The 17,503-nt window shown below is 43.0% G+C and overlaps 1 protein-coding gene across 8 annotated transcripts in view; it reads left to right on the top strand.

Annotated features, from left to right (window-relative positions):
* LOC140391693 (protocadherin Fat 3-like) overlaps positions 1-17,503 on the top strand; it is a 1,133,162-nt gene that overhangs the window by 342,788 nt on the left and 772,871 nt on the right. For 5 of the 8 annotated variants that reach the window (XM_072476455.1, XM_072476453.1, XM_072476454.1 and 2 more), the window contains exon 1: positions 2,344-2,447. The exons of 2 other annotated variants lie outside the window; for them this stretch is intronic. In XM_072476455.1, coding sequence (XP_072332556.1) covers positions 2,438-2,447 — 10 coding nt within the window. In that variant the 5' untranslated portion in view covers positions 2,344-2,437. Of the gene's footprint in view, positions 1-2,343; positions 2,448-3,083; positions 3,466-17,503 lie in introns of those variants that run through there. One more of the 8 variants, XM_072476448.1, reaches the window with a different exon arrangement.

Raw genomic sequence — 17,503 nt, 5'->3', positions numbered from 1 at the left:
TTCGGACATCTGGGGGGTGCGGGGTTGGACATTTTGGGGGGGATTCGGGCATTAGTTGAGGGTGCGGGTCAGGGGCATGTGGCCAGGTTGTGGCAGGGTGAGGGGGTCAGGGTTGTCAGGCGGTGTAAGATTGGACCAGCACCAATCAGGTGGGATTCGGTGAAGGGAAGGTGGGGAACTCCGTGTAAGTGAGGGACTGTGGATAGGGAATACCTTGGGGGGTGGGGGGGTGCTTAGTTGTGGGGTCTCTGGGGGTTCTGGGGTGTAGGGGTGTCCTGTGCAGGTCTTGGTCTGGATCTTTAAAATAATTACACTGGTGTTAGAAAAATGAGGTGAAGAAATGGAAATTGAGAAAGTATGGAAAAGATGAGGTGTTGAATAGAACGTGAAGCATCAGGAAAAGACAGGCCAGGCCATGGAAGGATTTGATGGTTGGATAACATCAGGGGCTGGATGGAAGTGGGAATGATAGCAGCGTTCCAAATTGCACTAAACAGGGAGAGATGCCTACAACCTCGCACGGACTATGGTTATTATGGATGGATGGATTGCCTTGTTGATCATACCTCAACACATTAAAAACTACATACTTTTCTCTAAAGTTGAGTACATTGCAGAACGCATAAATATATTTTCAAGAGTAAAAAGAAAACAGAGACAAAAATGTTCAGTTTATAAAAATAGTATGGCATTCACATTCATCCAGTCATATCATTCAGCTGTAACGCCATGTAATGTTTTGAACATTTCATGAGGTAAAATTGTACCTTTTGTTTAGTTCTTGGGCATTTGAACCTAGTGATGTGTGCAGTTCATGAGAATCATTGTAGACACTATACTACATATATGAGAAGAAATCCAATGAAACTTAGAAGGTAACTGTTTCAATTGCAGCTCCTGAACACCCCAACCTCCCCAGCATCTCCTTGTAACACCATGTTGGATCCAATGAAGTCCAAGGCTTATTATCTGAGGAGCCTTGGGCTTCACCATTGTGGTGCCACGGAATGTGCCCAACACCCCCAGCACAGCCAAAAATTGGTGTGCATGATTTTCTGGACCATTGTATAGTGTTGAAAGAATTGAGAGGACGTTGGTAATTTCACAGCTCCTGAAACATCCCGAGGTCCTCATACTACAGATTTGTGCGTATAATGCTGTTTCACCATTCTGTTCCGCTAGCAGTTTAAACATGTAAATTCTCGACTGTTCATGCAAACACTGTATCGCATTGAGACTTGGAGAAACATAGGCATCAGAAAAACATTTTTAATGTTCAAGTTCAGTGTACATGTGCTCACTAATTTGAGCTTTCCTAATTATAAGCTTTGAATTGAGCCACGGGGAGTTTGAATGATTGTGATAACAATGTTGAATCGCTTAAAATGTTGCCATAGAGATTGAGATATTATGTGTAATTGTTGTAGGAATGTATATCTGTAGTTTTTAAAAATAAAATTGTAAAGTCTATATAATAGATCCTACAAAACGTAACAAAATTTTGATTTTTCTGCCTCCATCTTTACCTTTAAATTCACTAAATTGTTCACAAAAAATCATCAGTAGAGGACTAAAATTCCTTTGCATCTTGCAACAAAACAAGGGAAAGAACAATGCAATACCAGTGGGACATGTCGGGTGGGGGCTGTGGGGACTGTGGGGACAAGAGTTTTTTTTGTGTTTTCCTCATGTCCTGTCTCACTGGCTGCGCGCACACACACACACAAACATGCGCACATTCGCAGCATGTGCATTAAAGCACTCATGATTTATGAAGGGCTTGCTCACTAGAAGGATTACCTGTCATGGAGCGCTTATACCAGATTGGCTTTACTTTAATTATAAACCTTTCTTTCACACTGAGTATGGTACGCATGTTCGGTCATCTTTATTGTCAATTCTAATGCAGTGTTTCTTTAATGTTCTCTTTTCTAGAGCTCTGTCGCAATAGATAACCATCTAATTTTTTTCTACTGCTTCAGTTCATAAGGATCTGGGTACAAGTTAGTATAAAACAACAGTACACTCGCATTGATAAATTGACTGAGAACATCGATATTCCAGTGTAATCTCAAAGCATGCCTTGAGGGGGGAGCTATGTGGTTTCCCATCCTGTCGCATTCAAATATCTGGCCATTCGCTACCAGTTACTGTCTTTAACAAGCTCTGCTGAACAGACTGTGGTTGATGCTCATTATGGGTTTCAGGGAATGTTAAAGCTGCTAGCAAGAGCACTGGTTGTATTGGAAAGGGGGAGGGGAATTTATTTGAACATGCCCTTAGGCTGCGTTGCCTAATAAGACTTGTTAATTTAACCCTCGTGGTCCCCTGGTTACATTTTGCACATAGATCCTGCGTGACAAAGATTCTATTGCACTTATTGGTTGGTTTCCTTCCTCACAGTGAAAGTGAATGTGGTTTATCCTGCGGGTTAAGAATGGTTAAAGGTATGTTACAGCTCTTTATGTGTGCATTGGAAGGTTTAGTATCATAAATCACCTCAATTTTTACCGTACTGTTCTTCAATTTAAGTTTTAGAACAATGTTAGAACAGTGAAATTAGTGTCTTCCGAATTAATATTGGTTGGCAATATAATAAGCTTAAGATAGCTTTGTTTTTGTCAGGGCAGGGAGGTGAAATATATTGTTCATGAAAAGAAGATAGCCAGGAGGGGGTGGCTAGGCATGGTGTTAATTGGGCCCAACTGGAATTGAAAACTCCTGGGACATAAATGCTCAGCAGTAAAACCTTAAAGCTGTGAGGCAACGCAGTCCAGTAGACAAACTCTGCTAATCTTTATGAATGTGAGCAGCTTCTGTCCATGTGGCAAAGCTCTGGTGAGTTTTTATTTAGAATGTGGGACAGAATCCTTTTGTCTTTTTGGTTATTTGACCTTGGTAACTTTTTTTTTCTCGCTGCCAGTGCTGTGAGGCTCATTTTATGAATGCAGCTGGCCAGAGTGCTGTTGGCTGGCTGGTCTGCCAGCATTGTTCTAATGCTCATTCCATATGTATGTCACATCACACTACTCTCCTTACCTCCCTCCTCCTCCCCCCTCCCCATACACACCCTTTTTCAAGCACATCCGTTTGGTTTCTTATCTGGGGAGATTGAATTCTTTCTCTCTGTTGCAAACTGCACATTTTAAAGTTGAAAAACTGGAGCTCAGCAGTGACTTGTGTAGCCTCAGGGGAACGGACAGCACCAAGAGCTTGCACTGAATATCTACATGTCTCTTTTTTCTCTCCTGAATTTGGACTCCTTGAAGTCTAAAGAACTAATCTTGGCAGCTGCCTGGCTTTTTCCTGTTACCGTGGTAGCGGCTGCAATGTAATATAATGGAGCAGGCAGGCTGGAGTTCTTGTGCCTTATGTTTTCGGATTGTCAGTGGAGACTTTAGAGAAAGCTCTCAACAGATATGAGCAACTATTTGTGTGCGCTTCTCTATTTCAGTCCCTTTTAAGGTAGGATTTGTTCATATAATTTGAGGACCATTTTACTGCTCTTTCAGGTCATTTTTAAAATTGGTTGGCAGGGTGGGAGAAGTTCAAACAAGGGAACATCTTGGATGTTAATTTATTTGATTCCATTTTAGTACTGTGTACCTCAGTAAAGAAAGGATAAGCCAATGAATTGGGGAGACGACTGCAGATTTACTTCATACAATGCTACACTAGTGTAATACTGCTGTTTGAAGATACTAGTTTTCATGAGGTCATTTTTAATTCATACTCCCAGCTATACGGAGATGTTGGCTGAAATTAATGGCACAACTGTACCAAGGAAAACACTTAATTTGTTAAAACTTTAACGTTTTTTTTATTTGAGAAGCAATGCAGAATTCTACAACACGTAGGAAATAAATGAGATTTTTATTTGCCTCTGTTGTGATGCAGTTGATCATATCAATTTACTATGATTGTATAATTTTTCAAGTGGATCAAAAGATCAGGATTGGGAGTCCTGTAATCGTGGTTAATCATTTGTTGTTAGGAAGAAAATATCAGCCTCTTATTGTAATACTTAAAAGCAAAAGGTAAAGAAACTTGGCAATTCCTTACTAATCGTAATAGTTCTATTTTGATACAAGCGTACATTTCCAATTCAAATTGCATAACTTTTGAAGTGTTAAATAATTAATGTGCTATTTTGAAAAGTGAAGCATTGTATGGTACACAGCAGATCGCGGTGGACCCTTTCAATGTATGGACAATGTTTCTTGTGCATCCCTTTCAAAATATTGCCCACTTGTTTCTTCTCTATCTTGGCTATATTGCATGATATCTCTGTCCCCAAATATTACATTTGCTTGTGATAGCAGCACAATTATTTTGAGCATTTGGGTGACTTAATATTATTTAAGTTGATGGTAAAGCTCCTTATAGTGGAAAGCGATATTGTCTTTCAAGGGATAATTTAAAAATGAACTATTAACTAAATCTATAGATTGCTGTCTAAACTGGAATTAACACCATAATAATGCATTGCATGGTATAGTAGCTCAGGAGGCCAGGGTAACAGGAGGTTGTCCATTGCTTGAATCCTTGCCTAATGTTGGCAGACGATTCCTAAGAACAGGCAGGTGTATGTTGTTGAACCATGTCATGTAACCATTTCCAGTTACAGATATCATCCACAGTTTGTCAGATTTGAGAGGATTGTATGTGTCACTGTAAATTATGCTCAGTTTGTTTAAAATTACCAATGGAATTATTCTGTCTGGAATCAATTGTTATTGTTGGACATCATTGATATGTTGATTTCATCGCTTGCAATAATTAAAAAACCTATACATTTGCTTTCCTCTGTCAAAACAATATCTTCTCCGAAAAATTAACAATTGTCAATTGCAAAGAAAAACACAAACTTTTTTGTTTACAAGGCTTGATATATTAAGTTGTGCCACCTTGGGAGTTCAGCAACCATATTCCCACACTACCTGGAACCTAACCATTTTTCCTGGCAGTTCATGCACAAAACCAGATGTGTTAAACTTAGTTAGGTTTCCATTTGATCCAGTATGACCTCCAAGATCAGTAGCTATTTGAGGGTGAAAGCAGGAGCCTAAAATGAAACCTAAGGATGCTAATGCATGATGGGATAGCATATTTGCTCAAAATTCCTTTTGTTACTATTTTAGGGGAGTTAATTAAAATGGTGAAGAAAGATTTCAATGTCATGCCATGACATGCATTCACTAGGATCCCTCTGCATACTTTATACTGTTCATTTTTCTTTTCAAATCATCAACAAATGAACGTAAATAGAAATCTGCATATGTTCTTGTTAGAAAAGACAGCTCCTATGAAATAATAAAGTAGGCTAATATATAATTTAATCTGACAAAATTTGAGTGCATTTTAGGAGGGATGGGAATAGAGGCTTGATGGAAATATTCTGAAGGATGTGTACACATGTACATGTGAATTAGGAGCAGTAGGCCATTTGGCCCCTTGAGCCTGCTCTGTCTTTTGATAGGATCATGGCTGATCTGATTGTGCTCTCAATTTCACTTTGTGCCTCCCTCCAATACCTTTTGACTTCCTTGTTAGTCAAGAATCTGTCTACCGCAGTCTTAAAAACATTCAATGATCCTGCCTCCACCACTTTCTGGAGAAGAAAATTCCACAGACTCACCATCCCCTGAGAGAGAAAAAATTCTGCTCAGCTCTGCCTTAAATGGGGGACCCTTTGGGTGGGATTCTTCGCTCCCCACCGCTAAGATCACGAATGGACGGAGAATCCTGCACTGGCCCAAAATGGGATGAGCGGCGGGCAGAAGATCTGTCTCCAGTCCCACCCCGCTGGCCATAGCCGTCTTCCCACCCCGTGCCGGTGGGAAGATGCAAACAGCTCATATGCATCCATTTAAATGCGACTAATGGGTTGGAAACCTGAATCTCCACCTCACCCCCATTATGCTGCAGCCCTCCCAGCTGAGAGTCATGCAAGCGTGATTTGGTGCAATTAGTTAGAAATAGAATCCTGGTGCCATGGCCTTTGAGGGGGAGCAAGCCGGTAAATATCTTTTTCATTGTCTTAGGGTTTACTAGGGATGTATGCCTGGAGCTCTGGGACTATTGGCAAGGGTGTGGATTGAGGACGTCCTCCTCGGGATCAGGATGCTGTGGCTGAAACTCCCATTGCTGCAGCAAAAGACTAGCAACTCACCCAGTTAGGTGTTACTCTCCGACTCCTGACTGTTGATTGCTGCCAGAATCCTTGAAATGGTCTGAGGTACCTGATCATGTAGATATCCATTAACCCCGCCCTTCTGGAAACCCTAATGTATCCACGGTATAATCAGAGGATGGGTGTGGCCTTGCTCAATCTCACCAGGTGTTGGGACTCCTCATTTCACTCCTTAGATGCACAGCCCCACAGTAGAGGAAGCAGGAGATTAGCAGAGTTAACCCCACACAAAGGACACTGGAACCCTCCCTCGCACACAGCCCTTCTTAGATTAACAGTCTCACCAGTGAGGATTTGTAAGGATCAGACAAATTCTCCAGGCCCTACAGGTTAACTGCGCTCCATTAGTATCACATGGTATGAGTGTGGGGGCGGGGGATGAAGTGGGGGGGGGAACAATGGTGAGGGTAACTGAATAGTCAAACTCAGGATGACCATGTAATTTGCAAGGTTTGAATGGTCAAGGGAAGCATCACCTTGCTGACAGTCTCTGTCTCTCCTCCAACTCCGCACACAGAAATGGAATTTGGAACTCAGCCTGCCATGCTAACGATTTAAGTGACAAAGATAATTGATGAAGGTAGGGCAGTAGATGTTGTCTACATGGACTTCAGTAAGGCCTTTGACAAGGTCCCTCATAGCAGACTGGTACAGGAGGTGAGCTGGAAAGAACTGGCTCAGTCATAGAAGACAGCGGGTAGCAGTGGAAGGGTGTTTTTCTGAATAGAGGGCTGTGCAAGTGGTGTTCTGCAGGGATTACTGCTGGGACCTTTAGTATATATAAATGATTTCGAGGAAAATGTAACTAATCTGATTAAAGTTTTCAGCCGACACAGTAGGATATAGATCGATTGGAGACTTGGGCGGAGAGATGGTAGATGGAGTTTAATCCGGACAAATGTGAGGTAATGTATATTGGAACGTCTAATACAGGTGGGAATTATTCAGTAAATGGCAGAACCCGAGTATTGATAGGCAGAGGGATCTGGGTGTACAGGTCCACAGGTCACTGAAAGTAGCAATGCAGGTGGAGAAGGTATGAAAATTGGCAAGTAATTTTTGGGCAGCACTAGTGGCTAGCACTGTGGCTTCACAGCGCCAGGGTCCCAGGTTCAATTCCCGCTTGGGTCACTGTCTGTGTGGAGTCTGCACGTTCTCCCCGTGTCAGTATTGGTTTCCTCTGGGTGCTCAAGTTTCCTCCCACAGTCCAAAGACGTGCAGGATAGGTGGATTGGCCATGATAAATTGCCCTTAGTGTCCAAAAAGGTTAGGAGGGCTTATTGGGTTACAGTGATAGGGTGGAAATGAGGGCTTAATTGGGTCGGTGCAGACTCGATGGGCCAAGTGGCCCCCTTCTGCACTGTATGTTCTATATACAGGTAAATGATAATGAAAGGTTGGATAAGCTCTATTTAGTCTCACTGGAATAATGGAGGTTGAAAGATGACCTGATAGAAGTCCACAAAATTATGAGGGGCATGGACAAAGTAGATAGTCAGAAACTTTATCCCAGGGTGGAAGAGTCAACTACTAGGGGACATAGGTTTAAGGTGCGAGGGGCAAAGTTTAGAGGAGATTTGCGAGGGGATCTTTTTATTCTAGGGTGACGGGGGCCTGGAACCTGCTGCTGGAGGAAGTGGTGGAAGCAAGTACGTTCGTAACATTTAAGGGGTGTCTTTGCAAATACATGAATAGCATGGGAATAGAGGGATACGGACCCTAGAAGTGTAGTCGGTTTTAGGTTTGACAGGCGGCATGGTAGGTGCAGGCTTGGAGGGCTGAAAGGCCTGCTCCTGTGCCGTACTTTTCTTTGTTTTTTGAGATGGTCCCAGTTTTATTGGGGGGTGGGGGGTGAATTATAGCTGATGGCATATGTGAGCAAGGCTCCTGGCAAAGAGGACAGGCCATGTGTTGGGTTTCCTGGAGGGTGGGTTCTAAGATTCATGCTGGTAGGTGGAAGGTTACTAACATATAATGGTTTGGAGGCAGATGTCGGGTCAAGGATGGGAGTGATCCCATGTAGAGAACATCTACTGCCCTACCTTCAGCGATCACCATTGTCACTTCCTCAAAAAACTGTGGGTCATACTAGCAGTTCAAAGGAGATTGTTAATCTTCCTCCTTTATTGTATGCTGGTCCCCTTGGTGAGGCTGCCAGCACTCACTGCATCTACCACCTCATCCCAGGCTTGATTAATTACAGCTGGCTGCTGTCTCTGCCCCTTCCTGGGTAAGAGGGCGTCCCTCCTTTCCTCAACTGTGTCCAACATCCTATGGATGTCCGCATCAAGGAAGCGTGGTGCAGTTCTTCTCGCTGCCATCTTCTTGCCTGGAATGAGAGCCTGGGTTGAGTAGAGGGCTGAAAAGCTGCTTCAGCTAACAATGAGAATCCCGACCTCAGCGAATTACTCAGCTGGGGAAAAGGAACTTGGATGGGTGTGATGCCGTACTGGCCTATTTGCATGGATGGAATTGTACCTCCACGGCACTCCTAGAAGCAGCGTGAAAATGTTCCAATTCTCCATTGGTGGGAGCACAAAAGGCGTGATTTAACGGAAATTAAATAGAGCCCCGTGTCGAACACGATTAGCCGTAAGTTTCCCGGCGCTGGCAGCACCGAGACAAATCCTGCTATCTAACGGGACTCTTTTATTTTGGGACCGCAGCGGGGAACCGCTGAGGCCGCAATTAGTCTAATTTCCTGCACTGAGGAGCTCTGCTCGGCAGAACAGGAAGAGATTGGGGCGCCATATAAAAATGGATCTCTCGACCCCTCCCCCCAAACATTACCCTGGACCCCCCAATACCCCAACTCACCTATAAGGTATAATCAAGCACCCCACCTAATAAGGACAGGGAACAAACGGGCCTGATCCCCGGTGTGGGCAAAATGCCAACTGGGCACCTTGGCACTGTTAGCTTGGCACCCTGGTAGTGTTATTGTCAGCCTAGCACTGCTAAGGTGGCACCCAGTTAGCAGTGCCAAGTGGCACTACCAGGGTGCCAGTGCCAGGGTAGCATCCGGGGTGGCCAGGTTAACACACTGCCTAGAGCCTAACTACCTAGGTGCATCCGATTCTCTGGGAGGCCCAGCTAAGTGCCATTCCGCCAGGTCCCATTTGTGGAGTCCAGTACTAACTGGAATTCGCTGGGGGTCTCTGAGGCGAAGGGATTCAAACCCAACACCTTGGGTAGATCAGGCGAGTGAATGTTAAAGTGAGACTAGCTGCTCACTTCAATATGCAGGTTTGCCAAATATGGGTGGGATCCAGATCACAACCTCTTGCGAGATCCCGTTCGATCTCGTGAGGCGTGGCGAGCTGGGTAAATCCCTCGAGGGGCCTCTCATGAGATTTACAGGCTGCATCATGTCCAAATCGGGCGCGACATGGCTGTTAGATATTGCCCTCAGCCTCTGAATCCTGCCATTTATCTTTTTAAACGGAGTCCTGTAGTTTTGGTCTCCACAAGGATTGTTCAGCATCCATCCCGTCAAGTTCCATCAGGGTCTTAAATATTTCAATAAGATGACCTCTCATTCTTCTAAACTCAAACCTGTCCAAACTTTCCTCACAAGATAACTCCTTCATCCCAGAAATCCGTTGAGTAAACCTTCTCTCAACACCTTCCTTATATAAAGATAAGATTCTCCATGGTATTCCCGATGCAGGGTGGGATTCTCCGATCCCCCAGCCGCGTGTTTCTTGGTCACATGCCGTTCGCTGGTGATGGGATTCTATTCTTCCGCAGCTTGTCAAAGCGATTTCCCGTTGAAACCATCCCACGCTGCTGCAAAACCCACTGGCGGGGTTGCACTGCCAACGGGAAAAGTGAATCCCGACACCCGGAGAATTCCGGGTAAAATGTTGATTTTCTATTCTTCCTGCCAAAATGGAAAAGTTCATAATAATATACTTTGCCCACTCACTTAGCCTATCTAGATCACTTTTCGGGCACTTTGGCTGCGATTTAGCAGCCCTGTTAATCATGGATGCAAAGGACGCTAAATCTCACAAGTGGCCAAAAATGGGATTTGCGCCGGCAAGATCTCAGTTTGAGATCTCACACATTCTCTTCACCCCCCCCCCCCCCCCCCCCCAAACCAGGTCCCAATTGGTCAGTAAAAAGGGTGCCCCAATCTCAGAATCATGGTTTTGCCAGTGTCTTTAGGCCCTGCCCTTGCGGCTGGCTGTGTGATCCTCACCAGCACTCTGAAATTGCACGGGCAATTTAACCAGGCAAGAAAAACTGTCCGTGAAGTCAGTGAGTTGCACACAGCCATTCTTGCCTGATGCAGCACTCAGTGCAATTTTGGGAAAATTCCGCCCTTATGTCCTCTAAGAATCGCTTATTGTCAGAAGTAGGCTTCAATGAAGTTGCTGTGAAAAGCTCATAGTCGCCACATTCCGGCGCCTGTTCGGGGAGGCCAGTACGGGAATTGAACTCACACTGCAGGTCTGGTTCTGCATTACAAGCCAGCTGCTTAGCCCACTGTGCTAAACCAGCCCCTTCACAACTTGTTTTCCAACTTATCTTTGCACCATCAGCAAAATTAGCAACTATACCTTCGGTCCATTCAGCCAAGTCTTTGATGTAGATTATAAATATGAGGCCCCAGCACTAATCCCCTGACACGGTCCACTAGTTACAGCTTGCCAAGCCAAAAATGAAACATTTATCCCTCCTCTCTGCTTCCTGTCAGCTAACCAAACCTATACCCATGCTAAAGGTTACCCCCTACACCATGTGCTCATATTTTGTTGCACTTTGTTGTCAAATGTCTTCTCAAAATTCAAGTACACCACATCTCCAGGTTCCCCTTTATCCATGTTGCTTGTTACTTTGTCAATGAACTCTACTAAATTAGCCGAACACAATTTCTCTTTCATAAAACCGTGTTGAGTCTGCTTGACTGCATTCGAGATTTTCTGAATGCCCTGCTGTAACTTCAATAGTTTCCTGCATTTTTCCTGTGACAGATGTTCAGTCTGTAGTTTCACTTTCTCACTCCTTTCTTGAATAAAGGAGTTACATTTGCTGTTTTCCATCTATTGGAAATTCACAAGAATCTAGGGAATTTTGGAAAATCGAAACCAACGCATGCTACTATCTCAGCAAACACATTTTTAAGACCCGAGGATGAAGTCCGTCAGAACCTGGGGACTTGACAGCTTTTAATTCTAAGAATTTTCTCAGCATACTTTTACCTGATGATTGTAATTGTTTTGAGTTCTTTGGTGTCTTCCCCTCTTGATTTACAAGTATTTCTAAGATATTAATTGTCTTTTTACAGTAAAGTCAGACACAAAATACCTGTTCAATCCATCTGGCCTTTCCTTATTTTCCATTCTGAATTCCCCAGGCTTACTCTCTCGAGAAGATTAGCACTCACTTAAGTTATTGTTTTCCTTTTTAAATACCTCTAGAATATTTCTACCTATCTTTTACTCTAATGCTACCTGAACAAATACAAGGAAATTACTTTTAATAATATATTTTCATTAGGTTTTTAATTTTTATTACAAGTAACGCAACAAACAAAGCAAAGCAGGAACAGTATAGAACAAGAATTATTGCAAATATAAGAACAATTTTTTTTTTGCAATAATACAAACAAAACAAAGAAAAAGCAAATAACTTAAAAGGAAATTACTTAAATAATATGATTTATTCAGTTTTTCATTTAGTTCAAAAAAATTGTTCCGCTATAGAGGGCAGGCACCACCTGATCCCCATCAGTTCTTAGTTCATTTTGGTCACTGGGTCTAGCGAGCCATGTCAACTGAAATCATCAATTGGTGGATGAGGGTGAGAGAGGCCGGCTGGGAGGGAAGATGTCATCAGTTGGTGGGGGGAGGGGGAAAGAAGGAGCTGTAGAGGGGAAAGGATTAGGGGATGATGTAGAGGGCAAAAGGAATGCGAGGAGAGGATTAAAAGGGTATGGGGAGAGGGAGGTAGGGGTAGAGCGCAGAAGGGTGAGAATAAGTAGAGTGAGGGGAATAAACGTGTTTGGGGAGGAGAGTAAGGGATGTGGTGGGAGGAAGGGCAGAGAAAGTTTTTCCATACTGTCCAATATTCTGACCCTCTAATCCTCATTGAATTCTAACCTTTTATTTCAATTTGAACTGTGACGAGTGGAGGATTTTAGGAATATTGACTTGTAAATATTGGGAAAATTTAAGGGTTAAAAGCTTGGGGTTATAGTGTGTTTGACTGCAGTGGTCATGTTTTTAAAAAAGAACATAAGAACTAGGAGCAGGAGTAGGCTATCTGGCCCCTCGAGCCTGCTCCACCATTCAATGAGATCATGGCTGATCTTTTGTGGACTCAGCTCCACTTTCCGGCCCGAACACCATAACCCTTAATCCCTTTATTCTTCAAAAAATTATCCATCTTTATCTTAAAAACATTTAATGAAGGAGCCTCTACTGCATCACTGGGCAAGGAATTCCATAGCTTCACAACCCTTTGGGTGAAGAAGTTCCTCCTAAACTCAGTCCTAAATCTACTTCCCCTTATTTTGAGGCTATGCCCCTAGTTCTGCTTTCACCCGCCAGTGGGAACAACCTGCCCGCATCCATCCTATCTATTCCCTTCATAATTTTATATGTTTCTATAAGATCCCCCCTCATCCTTCTAAATTCCAACGAGTACAGTCCCAGTCTACTCAACCTCTCCTAGTAAACCAACCCCTTCAGATCTGGGATTAACCTAGTGAATCACCTCTGTACACCCTCCAGTGCCAGTACGTCCTTTCTTAAGTAAGGAGACCAAAACTGAACACAATACCCCAGGTGTGGCCTCACTAACACCTTATACAATTGCAGCATAACCTACCTAGTCTTAAACTCCATCCCTCTAGCAATGAAGGACAAAACTCCATTTGCCTTCTTAATCACCTGTTGCACCTGTTTGCTACTCATGCACTAGCACACCCAGGTCTCTCTGCACAACTGCATGTTTTAATATTTTATCATTTAAATAATAATCCGTTTTGTTGTTATTCCACCAAAATGGATAACCTCACATTTGTCAACATTGTATTCCATCTGCCGGACCCTAGCCCATTCACTTAACGTACCCAAATCCTTCTGCAGACTTCCAGTATTCTCTGCACTTTTTGCTTTACCACTCATCAAAGGATTTTGATTTTCTTCTAGTGTTATGGGCGAGGCATTTCAGAACCCCAAAATGTATCATGGAGTTCAACCAACCTCTCCCTTGAAAGGATTTGTTGCTTTTCTGAGCACACGGCTTTTTCCCTAGGTGTGGGATTACAATTATGGACACATGGGTTTTAAACACAAAACACTGTTTATTCCATGAACTCAACTTAACATCTTAAATAAACAGTGGATCTCTTAACACCCCTTACTTCAAAGATAACTCAGAAAATATTGCAACAGTAAATAATTCCTTAAAATTTTCCTTCAAACTTCCAAGAGACTTAACACCTTTAAATAGTATCACATCAGGTTAAAGGATATATATATATTTTGTAGAATGGCAGAGACTGTCACAAACTGGCTTTCTACTTTTAAACTGCTCCCAGCAAAACCAGTCAGGCACTTTTTGGCTGCTCTCAGCAAAACCAAACTGCAAAACATGCAGCTCTCTGGAAACACACAGACACTGCTTTTAAACTGAAACTAAAAACCTGCAAAATGGCTGAACTGAGCTGAGTTCCACCCACTCTATGACATCACTGTTTTCTTAAAGGTACATTGTTTAAACATCCAGTTCTTAAAGGCAACCTCACATGACACTAGGAAACAACAGGTGAAATTGACCAGAGTTATACGTTTTGACTGGGGAAATCTCTGTGGAGTTGCTGTGCTTTTGCAGCCTGCAGAAATAATTTGTTTTTCAGCTTGGGGGGAATGAGGTCATTACTGGGTGGAGCCCAGAAATGCAGAGAATCAGGGAGATTTGGAGAAGCTTTAAGAGAGAGAGGAGCTGAACTCTGATCTGCCTGAGCCTGAGTCCACAATTCTCTCACAGTCGGATACTTATAAAAGAATAGTAACATGTAAAGCAGAGGAGTCTCATCTGGGGACAAGGAAGGAGCTGAAAAACGGCAGGTGAAACAGCCAGAGTCTGAAGGGGTTCCAACAGGAGCCAAATCTGTTTTATAAAGCAAGTATTAAATTTCAAGATATATTGAGAGCTGTATGTTTCTTTTCTTGTTGATTAATGGGAAATTGATTAATAGTGTTTTTATTTTTAGAAAATATTTTATTGAAGCATTTGTAATTTTCACAGTTTAACACATTAATATTTCTTAAACAACCGCGTGGGCCGATTCATGCGGAAAACCTAAAAAAACAATATCCCCTACTACCCCTGCCCTATTCCCTAATTACCCGTATGCTGAGTTCCCTGTCCTTATCTAACACTGCCATGCCTCCTATTCCACCCCCCCCCCCCCCCCCCCCCCCCCGTCCTGCTGATATTCAATTTTCTTTGAAGAAGTCGATGAATGGTTGCCATCTCTGGGCGAATCCCTGAATTGATCCTCTCAAGGCGAACTTGATTTTTTTTTCCAGGCTGAGAAACCCTGCCATATCGCTGACCCACACACCTGACTTCGGGGGCTCCGAGTCCCTCCATCCCAGCAAAATCTGTTTCCGGGCCACCAGGGAGGAGAAGACCAGGACATCGGCCTCCCTCCTCCCCCTTAGCCCCCGGATCATCCGATGCCCCAATGTTGCCAGTTCTGGACTCGGAGTTACCCTCCCTTCCAGGACTTCTGACATAACGTCCGCAAATCCCTGCCAGAATCCCCTCAACTTCGGACATGCCCAGAACATATGTACATGGTTAGCCGGGCTACCCCCACACTGCCCACATCTGTCCTCCACCTCGTCAAAGAACCTGCTCATCTGGGCTACTGTCATGTGGGCCCTGTGGGCCACTTTGAACTGGATCAGGCTAAGTCTGGCACAGGACGAGGATGAATTGACTCTCTTCAAGGCTTTTTCCCACTTTTCCATTTCCAGCTCTCTTCCCAGCTCCTCTTCCCACTTTGCTTCACCTCCCTTATCGGGGCCCCATCCCACTCCATCAACTCCTTGTATATCTCTGGAATCCACCCCTTTCCAACCCCAGTTTTTGACATCACCTTGTCCTGTAGTGTCATGTGAGAGTTCCTTTAAGAAATGGATGTTTAAGCAATGTACCTTTAAGAAATGCAGTGATGTCAAAGTGTGGGTGGAGCTGGGTTTTAGATCAGCCATTTTGCAGTTTTTTTAGTTTCAGTTTGAAAAGAGCTGGGGAGTGTCTCTGTTTGCAGTGAGCCAGATGTGCTGTGATCTCTGCCATGAAAGACTATCTCTGGATCATTTGGGTGATTTAAACTCATAATAGTAAAGCCTTTAGCCTGATGTGTTTCTGTTTAAAGGTGTTAAATCTTTTGGATGTTGAAAGGAATAACTGAAGGATTATTTAGTGTTGTAATATTTTCGGGGTTATCTTTGAATTAAGGGGTGTTAAGAGATTCAATTTTTATTTAAAAGGGATAAGTTGAGTTCATAGAATAAAGATTGTTTGGTGTTTAAAAACCCACGTGTCCATAATTGTAATCCCACCCCTGGAGAACAAGCCGTGTGCTCAGATAAGCAACAATATATTAAAGGGGGAGGTTGGTTGAACTCCATGATACATTTTGGGGTTCTGAAAATGCTTTGCCTCATAAATTGGGGGCTCGAGGGGGATAAAAGTATGTCTATTGGATTGGCTTTTGTGAACTTAAAAGACAGTGAAGGATTGTTGCTTGTCCGGTGTGGTAATTTAGTTTAAGTGTGTTGTGGACAATGGCCCTTTCAGAGGCTCGGAAGTTTTTGGGGGTGGAGACTGTCACACGCAGTGCCTTACGGACAGACACTAAAAGCAGACACTAAAAACATTGCAGTTAACATTACCTGACAAAATGCGAAAAGATGAGGTTATTATGGCGGTGGTTAAGCATTTAAAGTTGCCTGAGATCGAGTTTGACTCATTGGAAATGGCAAAAATTCAGTTGCAAATTAAACAAATGGAACATCAGAAAGAATTAAAGCGGCTGGAATACGAAAGTGAGAGAGAGAGAGAGGAAAGAAAAGAGAAAGAGAGAGAGGGGAAAAAGAAAAGGAGAGAGAAGAAAGGAGAAAAGAAAGAATAGCCCAAGCAGAAGAAAAAGGGAGATACAGATCAGAGAAAAATATAAAGAGAGGGAGATTGAACTTCAGAAAATGGCTATGAAACATGACAATCAGTTAAAATCGGCAGACGTAAAGGGAAACGTACAGTTGGATGATAGTGATGAGGATAGTGAGAAAGAGCGTCATAGTCAAAGGCTTGGTGGGAATCTATTTAAATATGTCCAAGCAATGCCAAGGTTTGACGAGAAGGAAGTGGAAGCCTTTTTCATTTCATTTGAGAAGGTTGCTAAACAAATGAAATGGCCACAGGACATGTGGGTATTACTGATTCAAACAAAGCTGGTAGGTAGAGCTAGTGAAGTGTTTGCATCACTACCGGAGGAGGTATCTGGAACATATGAGGAGGTGAAGAAATCCATCTTAAGTGCATATGAGCTAGTGCCTGAAGCTTACAGACAAAGGTTTAGAAATTTAAGGAACAAACCTGGTCAAACATACATGGAGTTTGAAAGGCTCAAACAGAGTAATTTTGATAGGTAGATAAGGGCTTTGAAAATAGACCAAAAGTATGAAGCGCTCAGAGAAATTATACTTTTGGAGGAGTTAAAAAATTCAATTCCTGATGTTGTGAGAACTCGGAAGAACAGAGGGTTAAAACTGTGAGATTAGCAGCAGAAATGGCAGATGATTATGAATTAGTTCATAAATCAAAGATTGGTTTCCGACATCAGTTTCAGCCGGTGAGGGATAGAAACTGGGGACATGAGAAATACTCAAGTGGTAAAGGTAAAGGTGATCTGATGGGAGACAATAAAGAGAGTGTATCTCAGATTAAAAAAGAAATCCAGGAGGGTGGAAAAGAGATGAAAAGTTTCAAATGTTTTCACTGTAATAAACGAGGCCATGTAAAGTCACCGTGTTGGTGGTTGAAGAAAAGCACTGGGAAGGCTGATGTGGTAAAACAGGATAAGACAGTGGGATTTGTTAGAGTGGTAAAGGAAAGCCCAAGGGAAGCGAAGGAGATGCAAGCGATTGTACAGACTTTTCAAGAAGTAATTGTTAAGAAAGTGCCAGATGTCTTAAAGAATTGACTTGTGTGAGTAAAGTTTACTCGTGTGTATCAGGAGGAGCAGGTAAAGAAGTCACAATTTTCAGAGATACAGGGGCTCAT

This window comes from Scyliorhinus torazame, chromosome 15 (assembly GCF_047496885.1).
Source record: "Scyliorhinus torazame isolate Kashiwa2021f chromosome 15, sScyTor2.1, whole genome shotgun sequence".
Classification (NCBI taxonomy): Eukaryota; Metazoa; Chordata; class Chondrichthyes; order Carcharhiniformes; family Scyliorhinidae; genus Scyliorhinus; species Scyliorhinus torazame.
Note: the sequence above shows the minus strand (reverse complement) of the source record. Positions and strands in the feature narration are given on the sequence as shown.